This window comes from Saccopteryx bilineata, chromosome 2 (assembly GCF_036850765.1).
Source record: "Saccopteryx bilineata isolate mSacBil1 chromosome 2, mSacBil1_pri_phased_curated, whole genome shotgun sequence".
Classification (NCBI taxonomy): domain Eukaryota; kingdom Metazoa; phylum Chordata; class Mammalia; order Chiroptera; family Emballonuridae; genus Saccopteryx; species Saccopteryx bilineata.
Window position 1 is genome coordinate 35,678,724 of NC_089491.1, and position 12,952 is coordinate 35,691,675.

Below are 12,952 nucleotides of genomic sequence, written 5' to 3' on the forward strand. Positions count from 1 at the left end.
CTGTGGTCTCAGGCAGAGGAAGAGTCAACAGCTGTCAGTCCCTCCCAACAGTCTCAGACCTCCACCTCTAATGTGATCAAGGCTGTGTGCTGGCCATAATAGCTTTTGGCCTTGCTGCCTGCTTTTAACAGGTCCGACTTTTCCGATAGGATACAGGAGAAATTAGACTCTCCCAAAGCTCATCTATAATATTCAAGTAGCAAGTGGAGATTATTCAGAATTTGGGCTGTCGTCCTAATAATCAAGTTTCTTAGAGAATTTCTCAGGTTTCAGTTCTCACACCCTAAGGTAAGTCATATTCTGGGGCTTGCTGACCCAAATTCCAAGGAGCATCAGCTTTAGTGACAGTTACCTCATTTCCAGGCAGTTGTTGTCTCTACTGGGAGCAAGTCGCTGCCCAGGAAAGCAAGCTGGGCCCTCTCTCCACAGTTTCCTCATTTTTGCTTAACAATCAAAGGACGATTTTAAGTTGTAAAATAGAGACTTGTATAAATGACATCGTTTTTTGGAGCCACCAGACCGGAGAAGTGGCGGTCGCACCTGGGTGACCTTTCCTGGGCCTCAGTTTCTCCATCTGTAAATTGAGGGCTCCGGATTAAATGGAGTTTTGTCAGCTCCTACAATCTTGGGCATTAAACATTGCCACAGCTCGCTCCTCCAGGTTGGCGGTGAAGAGGTTTAAAACCACGACTTCCTCAGAGGTGAAAAGGTAAGAAAACATTCTGACCTCTCTTTAGCCTGGCTCTTGGATTTGGTGTAAGGCAGGGCCCCAGCCGCCTGCCTATTCAGGTCGCATCCTTTATCTGGATTGCTAATACCCTCATTAGCATAAAGATTCCTCCGAATATCTGGCAAACCCGGGCTAAACCTGAGTCTCCGACCCTTTAAGAAGGGGATAGGCACCCTGTCCCTTCGGTGTTTCTGCCCCGTATTTCTTCCGCGCGGGTCACGCTGTAACCTAGAGATGTCCCCCCCGTTACTCTACTTTTGCACTCCACCCAATAGCGGGGATCCCTGAGGTACACTGAGCGCTAGTCCCTGGGGACGAGGACGGACTTGGTCTCTGAGCACCGGAGGCTCAGGGTGGCTACCTCTCGCCTGAGGCGGCGGCGAGCTGCGAATGAGGCGAGACTGTCAGCGCCGCGGGACTCCGGCGCCCTCAGGCAAGACCCGGGAGCTGGCGCCGAGGCTGCCGCGGGAGGTGGCGCGTGCTGAGCCGGAGAGGTGCGCCTGCGGAAGACCGGGGCGCAAGAAGGGCGGGGCTTGGGCCGAGGTCTGGCAGTCCTGCTCCTGGGTTGGGCGGGGCGGGGCGGGGCCTGCTGGGGAGGGGGGGCGGGGCGCGCGCGGGCCCGGGGAGGGGGCGGGGCCGCGGCGCGGGGCGGGCTCTGGCGGCCGGAGTGTCACACACGCGGCGGTTCGGGAGGCGGCGGCAGCGGTATCGGCGGGCGCCGCTGGGACGGGCACTGGCGCGCGGGCTCGGGCGCCGGCTGCCTCCCTCTGTCGCTTGCCTTCCGGCTGCGGGTTTGGGATCGCCCCAGCGGGAAAGGAAGAAGGAGGGACGGGGACGCCGACAAGTTAGCTCAGCAGCCGGGGATCCCGGCCAAGGCGGAGGCTGCGCCTCCGACGGGGCAGCAGCGCGCTCCGCAGCGGAGCGCACGACTAGAGCGTCCAAGGAGAGGGAAGGGGGGACGCCCGGGCCTTTCGCTCCGGGCGGGGCCGTGGGCCGGGATCCCATGAGACGCGCCCGAGAGGGGCGCGAGATCCGAAGCCCCGGCGGCGCGCGGCGGAGGCGGAGGGCGGTGCTGCAGTTGCCGGAGCCCGGGAGCGGCCGGCAGGAGGCGGCGGAGAGAACTTGAACTTGGTGTCGGGAGCAGGCGCCCCGGACGCCCCCCGCCGGGGCCGGGGCGCCGAGGGACCTGGCCGGCAGCGCTGCCCCCCGAATGGCCGCGGCGGTGGACCTGGCTCCCGCGCCGCGGCCCTAGGCGGCCTCTCGCCATGGCCAAGTGGCTGAACAAGTACTTCAGCTTGGGCAACAGCAAGACCAAGAGCCCCCCGCAGCCGCCGCGGCCCGACTACCGCGAGCAGCGGCGCCGGGGCGAACGGCCCTCGCAGCCTCCCCAGGCTGTGCCGCAGGCCCCCGCGGCCGCCTCGGCTTCCTGCGGTCCGGCCGCCGCCTCCTGTTTCTCGGCCTTGTCGGGATCGCTGCCCGACGACAGCGGCAGCACTAGTGACCTTATCCGCGCCTACCGCGCACAGAAAGAGCGCGACTTCGAGGACCCCTACAACGGGCCGGGCTCGTCGCTGCGTAAGCTGCGCGCTATGTGCCGCCTAGACTACTGCGGCGGCGGCGGCGGGGAGCCGGGCGGAGGCCAGCGCGCCTTCTCCGCCTCGTCCGCGTCGGGAGCCGCCGGCTGCTGCTGTGCCTCCTCTGGCGCGGGCGCCGCCGCATCCTCGTCCTCGTCCTCCGGCTCCCCGCACCTGTACCGAAGCAGCAGCGAGCGGCGCCCAGCCACGCCGGCCGAGGTGCGCTACATCTCCCCCAAGCACCGCCTCATCAAGGTGGAGAGCGCCGCGGGCAGTGCAGATCCCCCGGGGGGCGCCTGCTCTGGTGGCCGCACCTGGAGCCCCACAGCGTGTGGAGGCAAGAAACTGCTCAACAAGTGCGCTGCCTCGGCCACGGAGGAGAGCGGGTCTGGCAAGAAGGACAAGGTAAGGCGCCCCTTGGCCTCACTCTAGATTCCAGGGCCAGTGTCTCCATGGGGAAACTGAGGCAACGCCTCGGTTTTGAATCCGTACATCAACTTCTTGCTAGGATCTTGGGGTCAGGATTCCCACGCCTCTTCCTGATTCTGACCCCTCGCACGTGCTTTTCTTCTGACACAATTGTTTCTCTGCTGCTCCCAAAACGTCCCCTCTCTGATCCCACAGCCAGGTGTCCTCTTCGGAAGTTGCCTGACAAGAAAACCCCGCCCAGCCTTGCCCAAGAAGACACCATGCCAGCCCATCCCGCCCCCGAGGAGTTAAGTCAGAATCGGAGCTGCCAGGGACTTAAAAGAGCGTTTACTCTTGTCTGTCTCCTCTTTTCCCGCTCACCCTAGTCTATAGAATGGGAAACTGAGGTCCAGGACTCGTCCTATGTTACACAGCATTCTTGGTGGCAGATGCGGACCGGCTGTCTCTGAAAGTGCATATGTAAAAATCTTACTAAACGCCCTGCGCTGCCCCCTCCCCCCCTGCTCCAGGTTTCCAAATCCGGACTGCCTTTTGTGCTGGAGCTGTCCCTGAAATCTTCACTAGAGCTTTTCCCGGAGGGGGTCCGCCTATCAGCTGGACTGGAAGGTGACCCACCCCTCCAATCCTCACTTTCCTTCCTGACTTCACCCCTACCCCGTTCTGTCCCAGCGGTAAGGGGGATGACTTGGTGACTACCCCCTGCCTTACATATAAGGCCCTCTTGATCCCCCCTTTGAAGCAGGCCAGTTAATTACAGCCAGACTGGGCCCTCTCCTCCCCCTTCACACTCCTGTGACACCCTTTCTTTCCCCATAAAATAATACTTGTTCTGTCTACTTCGGGTGGAAAGACAGTGTTTTGATTACATCTGAGGCTCTGTGTCTAGCTATGACTGTCAGGCTGCTGTCCCTCATGTGCCCCCAGCACCACCCCCAAAGGTAAACTTTTGGCCAGGCTGGGCTGGGGAGACTGATACAGAGTCCGAGTTCTTTTTAGGACTAGTTGTCCAGACAGGTGGCAGACAGGCTTCTACCTGCCAGCTGGTGCTTAGAAAGGGATCTTTTTTGTTTTCCTGTTGGGAGGAGTAAGGCGCCCCCCCTCCTTAATTTTTCTGCCTGTCTTCCTCTCCTTGAGGTCCCAGGTCCCCATAGTACCCTGCCTACAGGGGCTGCTGAAGACAGCATGGGCAATCTGTGGTAGATCCCACCTCCTCCTGAGGTCAGTTTGGGGACATACCTCGGAAGCATGGACTCTGAGCTTTCTAAGCACCCAGGATGCCTCATCTAGATGACAGGAAGCTGGTAACCAGGTGGCCACCCAGGTGCTGTCTTGGGGAAGGGAAGAGTTCTCTGTGAGCCTCTAGGATCATGGGCTTGTGGTTGATCTGTGAGGAGAACACCAGAAAGCCTCCCTGCCACCTTATAAGTGGCTCAGGCTTGGCTAGGTGCTAGCCTGGGAAAAACTCAGGTTCCTGGGTATGAAAGGTGTGGGGAAGGCCCGGCCTAGCTATCAGGAGAGTCACAGCCAAAGCTGCTGGCCTCTCTGTACCCCCTTTTGTTACTCCATGGCCACCTCCCAGGTGGGCAAATCTCCTTTCTCTTCTGCTGCTTGTCATTCTGCCTGTTCACTAAAGTCTTCTTTTATGGTTTTCAAGACTTTAGTAAACAATTTTTCCCTGATTACAATTAACACTATTTTAAAGATTGAGGAATAATGTTTTCTAGCTAGAATGTCAAGTGTGTGTAAGACTTGGCTTCATTCTGCCATCAATTATTTCTCATAGGTCTTGTTCCCTCCACAGCTTGGTGCTCTCGAGGAAAACACTGTGGCCCAGGCCAAAGTGTGCATGATTACTGCTATGATAGGGCTTTGTGTTACCTAGGACTGAAGTGGGGGTACTTAATGAGGGCCATTATCATTGAGGAGGGGTGCTGACCTTGGCTGCAGAAGAGGGCCTGGTGTTTAGGGTGGTACAGTTAAAGAATCTGTCTGGAATTGAGAAGTGATAGTTGAGCAAGTCCTCAGAGAGGCAGCTGGGCTGGGGTCAGTGAGGACCTTATAAGTTAAGCACAGTGAGGGCCAGTGAAGGGATTTAGCTCTTAAGTGATAAAATTTTTTTGGAAAAGATCTCTGGACTGCATTTCACCTACTAGATTGTCACTTTGAGTCTGTTGATTTCTTGAGAAGTTGTTCCCATTCCAGAGACTGAGGAATTGCGGCTACCAGATAGATGTCTTTTCTAATGAAGAGAAGAAAGAGCCAGGGAGGGTCACACTTAGGCAGTAGTTCTCAAGCTATCACCTAGAGGGCTGGTTAAAACGCTGATGTCTGGGACCCATCCCTCACAGTGCCTGGTTCAGTAAGCCTGGGGAGAGACCTGAGAATGTGCATTTCTAGCAAGTTCCCAGGTGATCTTTTGCTTCTGATCCTGGGACCACACTTTGAGAACCACTGATAGAACAGTGGCCTCTCGTATTCCCCCCACCCCCAGTCTGCTGGTCGGAGCTGCTTTGGGGATGCAGAGACACCAGATGCCCTGTGTATGGGGCTGCCTCCTAATCCAGGGCCAGCACCCACCCCCATTCCTGGTCAGGCAGCCAAGAGGCAGCCTGGTTTTCACATTATTTTTAGCCAGACAGCTTTTGAAGGCCAGGCATGCTGCAGATCCAGCTCTGAACACCCCAGAGCTTTCCCATCTGCCCCTCACCCATGGATCCAGGAACACCCACTTTAGCACCCCACTTAATCTCAGGCCCAGCTTCCTTTTATCAGTTGGACAAGCACCTGCAGGGCTATTGAGTGCCCCCTTGTCTGCCAGGCCCAGAGTTTGTTTTTAACCCTGGGCCTGATTCGAGAGTTACTGGACCGTCAATCCACAGATCCTCCTTTCAATGGCTCCAGTGCCACTCCCACCATGGCTTATCTTTGGGAGCCCTCAGCCTGCCTCCCTCAGGATCTGTACCTCCCTCTGTCACACACTTAGGCATCCCCCATTCTCTCAGATGAGTCCTGGAATGCACGCACACCTGGTCATCCTCTTTCCCCTTCTACCACCACCTTTTAGAATCATAGAAGAGGGACCCTGTTTTCAACGTAGCAGGCTTTTACCCAGCACTTGTATTGTGCTCAGAGACCTCCCAGGACCAGGGCGAGTTGGGAGGGGAGGGATGAGAGGCTGAGGAAGACTTCTCAGTAACCTTTGGGCTAAGCCTCTGGAGGAGACTGATACAGTATCTTTTCATCATTTGTCTCCCAGTGTTTTTGTCTTGGGCAAACTTAAAGTCTTTACCTAGGAGGCAGCTTTGAGCTGGATCCAGAGATGGAAGTGGAATTTCAGTGCAGAGAAAGGGGTGACTGCAGCCTGTAGGAGCACTAATGTGTCAGTGCTGTGCAGTACATGTGTATATGAGAGTATGTCCGTATATGTGTGTGTGGTTATATATATATGTGTGTGTGTGTACATGTAAAATCTCAACCAGGAGTGTCGTCTTGGAAACCAGAGCTTTCTTGCAGTGCGCCTCACTTGAGGAATGAAAGATGACAATGGGGGAGAGGTAGGGCCCGAGTTCAGACATTCCCCCCACCTCCCCCAGGGGAGTCATTGAAGTCTGTTGAGCAAGGAAAGGGATGGACTCAGTCAGAGCCAAGGTTGGGGAGCATCCCAGGCGATAAACAGCTGCCACAGTCTGGGGAAGTTGGGGTCGGAGTTAGGAGACAACTGTAGTGAGTCCAGGGGGAGACAGTGAGGGCCCGTGCTCCTAGGAAGAGAGAAGAAAACTTTCGTAGGTGGAAATATTTATTCCTTCAGGTTGTCTTTATAAAAATAATAATGATGACAAAAGAGGCGAATAACTTGGTAGTGCTCTTGTGCAGCCAAACAGTTCTTATCCAGTTATGTATTTTGCTGAAGTCTTGTTTCTTTTATCATTAAGTAAATGTTTCCACCACAGCTAAGGAAGTCAAGATGCATCATGACATCAGTTTCCCGAGTTTTAAATACATGTTAATGCATACCAACACTTTATATTTTGTCAGCATCCACAGAGTTTGAGTTAAATAACATGTTTCCTAAGGAATAAATAATGTCATGTCTACCCCCCCCCCTTTTTTTCTTAAAAATAAGAAAAACACATTTAGCAAATAGTTTCTGAACAGCAGCCTGCCTGGCAAGGGGAAGTCAGAGAAAATAAGTGATGGCCAGCTTTCCAAGAAGGAAGTTCCTCCATTTGTCACTGAAGACCAGCTTCTCCAGGTCTGGTCTGGAAGAGACGTACAGCTAAGGAGACAATCTCGTACCCTGAGGAATGCCAGAACAGAAGTGTGTGCAAAAGGCTGGGAAGTCAAAGAGGACTTTCAGGAGGAAGTGCCATTTGAACTGACTGTGGAAGGATATGTGGGAATTCCCAGGCAGGGAAATGAGGAGGAAAGCTCTTCATACAGAAGGGATAGAGCAGCTGTGCCTAGGCCTAGAGGCTGGGGAGAAAATGGTTGGCAGCTCAGCAGGGCAGATGTGGGGATGGCAGAGAGAGGTTGGAGCCACAAATGGAAAAGAGTATCTCTGTGCCTTGCTGGGAAGTTGTGACTTGTCCTTTGGTCCTTTTTACATAAAATTATTGATGTGTGGCTTGATTGACGCCAGGGTCAGACATCAGTTGTCATGTCATTTCCATTTAGTTAATGGTCACATTCTCCAGTTCTAAGAAAGTAATTGAGAAGGTAAGAGCTACTCTTGGTAGCTATAGTTTGGCTTGGGACACTTTCTCCTTTGAAGTCCCATTCCTTAAAAGTAGTGTGAGAGAACGCAATTAACAGTTCAAATGGTATAGAGATGTTCACCTGAAACCTATGTACTCTTATTGCAATGTCACCCCATTAAATTTAATTTCAAAATATAAGGATAGCCTAACCTGTGGTGGCACAGTAGATAAAGCGTTGAACTGGAACACTGAGGTTGCTGGTTCGAAACCCCTGGCTTGCCTGGCCAAGGCACATATGGGAGTTGATGCTTCCTGCTTCTCCTGCCTTCTCTCCCCCCATCTCCGCCTCTAAAATGAATGAATGAATGAATAAATAAATAACTGTTAATGATAAAAATAATATAAAAATAAAGAAGGAATGTGAGAGAGGCCCTGGCCAGTTAGCTCAGTTGGCTAGAGCATCATCCCAAAATATCAAGGTTGCAGGTTTGATCCCTAGTCAGGGCATATATGGGAAATGACTATTGAGTTCAGGACTAAGTGGAACAACAGATAAATGCCTCTCTCTCTCTCTCTTGTCTTTCTAAAATCAATCAATTAAAAAAAAAGCAGAGAGAAAAGCCAGTATATCAAATTCAGTTTTTCCCATTATTTTCCCAGAAGAGAAGTATATGTTTCATGCTAACCACTAATTGGTCATTTAATCATAACAATCAATCTAGAAGAGGTTTAAGTACTGTATCAGTTAGCTTTTGCTGCATAACAAGTAACCCTAAACACAGTGGTTTTAAACCAGGGGTTAGCAAACTTTTCGTAAAGGGTCAGATATGAAATATTTTTAGTGGTTTTTTTTTTGTGAGACAGAGAGAGAGTCAGAGAGAGGGATAGATAGGGACAGACAGACAGGAACGGAGAGAGATGAGAAGCATCAATCATCAGTTTTTCATTGCGACACCTTAGTTGTTCAGTGATTGCTTTCTCATATGTACCTTGACTGTGGGGCTACAGCAGATCGAGTAACCCCTTGCTCGAGCCAGCGACCTTGGGTCCAAGCTGGTGAGCTTTTGCTCAAACCAGATGAGCCCGTGCTCAAGCTGGCGACCTCTGGCTCTCGAACCTGGGTCCTCCGCATCCCAGTCCAACGCTCTATCCACTGTGCCACCACCTGGCCAGGCTAAATATTTTTAGGTTTGCAGACAAGTCTCCAACACAACTATTCAACTCGGCTGCTGTAGCTTGAGAGCAACCATTGATAGTATATAAATGAAAAGGCATAGCTGTGTTCCAATAAAACTTTATTTACAAAAACAGGAAGCCAGCCTATGGTCTACAATTTCCAACCTCTGTTTTCAAATATAATAAGCCTTTATTGTTATCCATGAGCCTACATGTCAACTGAATAGTGGTTCTGGTCTTAGCTAGGCTCACTCAGGCATCTGTAGTCAGTGTGGGCTGAGCATGCAACCCTGCTGATCCTGGCTGGGCTCTCTTACCTGTTTGGGGGTCAGCTGGTTTAGGGTGGCCTTGGCTGCTACAGTTAGACTCTGTTCCATGTGATCTCTTGTCCTCCAGCAGGCTAGCTTTGTTCATATGATGGTGGCAGGGTTCCAGAGAATAACAGACACCCATAAAGTTTTTTGAGGTTGGAAACTGGCACATTGTCTCTTCTGCATTCGTGTGTGTGTGTGTGTGTGTGTGTGTGTGTGTATTTTTCTGAAGTGGGAAGCAGGGAGGCAGAGAGATGGACTCTCCTACATATGCCCGACCAGGATCCATCCGGTATGCCCACCAGGGGGCAACGCTCTGCCCACCAGGGGGCGATGCTCTGCCCCTCCAGGGCATCGCCCTGTTGCTACCAGAGCCACTCTAGCGCCTGGGGCAGAGGCCAAGGAGCCATCCCCAGTGCCCGGGCCATCTCTTCTCCAATGGAGCCTCGCTGCAGGAGGGGAAGAGAGAGACAGAGAGGAAGGAGAGGGGGAGGGGTGGAGAAGCAGATGGGCGCTTCTCCTGTGTGCCCTGGCTGGGAATCGAACCCAGGACTTCTGCACGCCAGGCCGACGCTCTACCACTGAGCCAAACGGCCAGGGCCCCTATATATTTTTTTTATCAATTTGTCCCACTGTTTTCTACAATTTAGGTGGAGACAGTAAGTCTGACACTTACTGAAATGTGTGTCACGGGTCTCTTCCTTCCCTTTACATAATACTCCTCTTCTTGCACCCCTCGCCCTAATCCCATCCCTTTCAAACTGGGCTTTGGTGATCACAGAAGAGGCCCCAGAAGTGGCTTTTCTCTCTCCCTCCCCCATCTGTCTCTTGAGTTCCATAAATGAGATGTTAGTGCAGCACTTGTCTTATTTTATAGAGAAATTATGCGCACAGAGTTGGCACTTCCCAAAGGACAGCTACACAAAATGTTTTTTTGTTTTGTTTTATTTTGTTTTTTTACTCAAGTGAGAAGCAGGGAGGCAGAGAGACAGACTCCCGCTTGTGCCCCCAGCAGGATTCACCCAGCCACCCCCCTCTGGGGCTGATGTTCTGCCCATCTGGGGTCATTGCTCTGTCGCTCGGCAACTGAGCTGTTTTTAGCACCTGAGACCAGGCCATGGAGCCATCCTCAGTGCCTGAGGCCAACTTGCTCATTCAAACCATGGCTGTGGAAGGGGAAGAGGGGGTGTGGAGAAGCAGATGGTGGCTTCTCCTGTGTGCCCTCACCAGGAATTAAACCCAGGACTTCCACATGCCAAGAGGATGCTCTACTGCTGAGCCAACCAGGTAGCGCTACAAAATGTGTCTTGTAACTGTTATGCCTTCTCATTCCAATACCAAGTATTCCCTCCCAAAGATTGGCAAGGCTGTGTGTGCTATCCTAAGACAAAAACTAGTGGCACCTTGGCCCTTATCGACAAGGAACGTAAGTTTCCTTAAAGGAGATTGGATGACTGTCCTCTAATCTCACAATCTCAGAACATGACTGATTTCCCCAGACTTAACCCGAGGCTTAACCCCATTCTCTCTCCACCCCAGAGTGTTTCTGACCCATGAAATATACAGGAGTTAAATAATAAATTTGAAACAGGTGTGGCTTCCTGGGGCCATTTAGTAAAGGAGAATTTGCCCGTGGTCATGAGCACCTCTGGGCAGTTTAGCTTCGAGCTGACTTTCATAGCTTGTACTGAGATAGCCAAGAAGCAGTAGCCCTTGGGGAAGGGGAAGGTCAGGCTTGGCCATGGGAAGTAAATTAGAATTTGTGGCTTTGAAGCAGAAAGCTGGGCGCAGGCTTTTCTGTGGCTGGTTGGAGATGGGGTGGTGGGTTTCCTGCAGGATGGAAGCAGAGGCTGTGGTGGTTTCTGCCACTCTGACTTCGTAACTTCTGTTTGGCTTGTGTTGACTGAGGAATTGCCATGGGCAGGCCACTACCAGGAGCTGTGTGGATTCAAGGATGAGCCAGGGTTGTGCCTCCCCTATAAGGAGCTTATCTTCTGGGGAGGACACAGGAACCAAGGTTGGAACACAGATCTGTGGGGCAGGATTTATCAGTAAACAAGGTAGTGTGGGTAAGCTCAGAGCCATCCTGGCACAGAAGGTGTTCTGGGCAGAGCCTTGAGTCTACAGAGCCAAAGGAGAAGCAGGGTGAGAAGGAGAGTCATTTCAATTGAGGAAAGCAGGGAAGGCTTCCTGGAGGAAGCATTTGAGTAAAGAAAGAGTAATCACTTGACTTAAGGGAGCTTTCCACAGTAGTAATATTAGCCAGTACTTCCATGACACGTACTTTGAATGAGGCACTATTCTAAATGTTTTATATGCATTAACTCTTTTACCCTTTACCAGTGTCCTTTGAAGTTGGTGCTACTGTCATTCCCATTTTACATATGAGAAAACTGAGGCACAGAGAGGTCATTCAAATTGTCTAAGATCACACTGCCAGTAAGTGGCAGAGTATTCCACAGCTTAAAGGGCACTTTCACACCCATAATTAATTTGATTCTTGAGTCACTCTGTGAGGAAAGTGCTGTAACCCCCATGTTACAGATGGAGAAACTGAGACTTTGGAGAGGTGTGGAGCCTGCCCTGCCTCCCAGCAGGTATTGGCCAAGCTGCTGACCTTTGTTCAGAGCCCAGTGCCCTTTGTGCCAGGGTGATATGGAGGAGTCTTGGCCAAAGCTCCAGTCCACAGGAAGGGGGACAGCCTGATTGATTTCCGGTTCTGTCCATGTTTTGATTATGAAACACTTTACTGAGACCATTAAGGTGGATTGACAGTGGACCTTGCTTCCACAATGGAATTTTCCTTCTCTTCCTGCTTGGTATTTTCCAGTAATATTTCTATTAATGTTTCACTTTCAGAGGCACTGACTTCCTGAGAGTTTCTGCTTTCTCAACTGCTGAGCCAGGAAGAATTGAATTTTCCTTTAAATCATTCAGCTTATTCTCATTTTCTCCATGGGGAGGTCTCTCTGGATTTCCCATTATGCCATAGAGGAAGGATCTTGGAGGTGGGTCCAAGGGATGGAGAGAGAATTAGTCAGGGCCCAGGGGAATGACTCAGGCCCCGTGTTTTCCAAGCAGTACTTAAGAGTAATGGTCAGAAAGGGGCTTCCTGAGGAGGCCACTGAGGGGAGAGTGACTTGACAGGTGGGTAGGGGGGTAGACACCATTGTCTCACTGCTGGGCTTTCACTTGTAGGCTGGATCCACAGTCTTTAGCTAGGTATTGTTCTGTTTAGGTGCTGGGGATATAGGAGTGAACAAAGATAAAAACTTGTGCTCTACAGTCTTGTCCAGGTAGTTCAGTTGATTAGAGCATCATCCTGATACTCCAAGGTTGCGGTTTCAATCCTTGATCAGGGCACATAAAACAATCACCAAATGAATGTATAAATAAGTAAAACAACAAATTGATGTTTCTCTCTCTCCCTCCCTCCCCTTCCCTCCATCCTTCCCTTTCCCTCTTTCCTCCATTCCTCCTTTCCTCCTTTTACCCTCCTTCCCCCCTCTCTGAAATCAATAATAATAATAATAAATTTGTTCTTGTCTGAGTTCGCCCTATTAGGAGGAGAGTCAAGCAAATGTACCATATTTTTCGCTCCATAAGATGCACCCGATCATAAGACGCATCTGGGGTTTTAAGGAGAAAAATAAGAAAAAAATATTCTGAACCAAATGGTGTGTTAAAATATTTAGTAAACTATGCCACAATAATATTTCAACAGTGTAAACTCAACAGCAGTATTAACAACCATTAACATTGTTATTAAGAAATGAGAAGAGACTTTAATGTTCAAATACTCTTCTACGAATAGTTGTCTAGGAAGCCGCAGCAGCTAAAAATAAATGAATATTCACTCCATAAGACGCACGGGCATTTTCCCCAACACTTTTGGCGGGGAAAAGTGCATCTTATGGAGCAAAAAATATGGTAGTATGTCAGGTAGAGAGTGTGGAGGAAAGTAAAGCAGGATACAGAGGCTAGGATCGACCAGAGTTTGGGGTGGGGTGCTGTTGTGATACTCAGCGAGGGCTT

The 12,952-nt window shown here is 51.2% G+C and overlaps 1 protein-coding gene across 1 annotated transcript in view; it reads left to right on the forward strand.

Annotated features, from left to right (window-relative positions):
• Positions 1–1,384: 1,384 nt before the first annotated feature.
• The window catches only part of SHB (SH2 domain containing adaptor protein B), a 130,733-nt gene continuing 119,165 nt past the window's right edge, over positions 1,385–12,952 (forward strand). Inside the window, exon 1 of the mRNA XM_066256701.1 lies at positions 1,385–2,709. Coding sequence (XP_066112798.1) covers positions 1,996–2,709 — 714 coding nt within the window. The 5' untranslated portion in view covers positions 1,385–1,995. The remainder of the gene's footprint in view (positions 2,710–12,952) is intronic.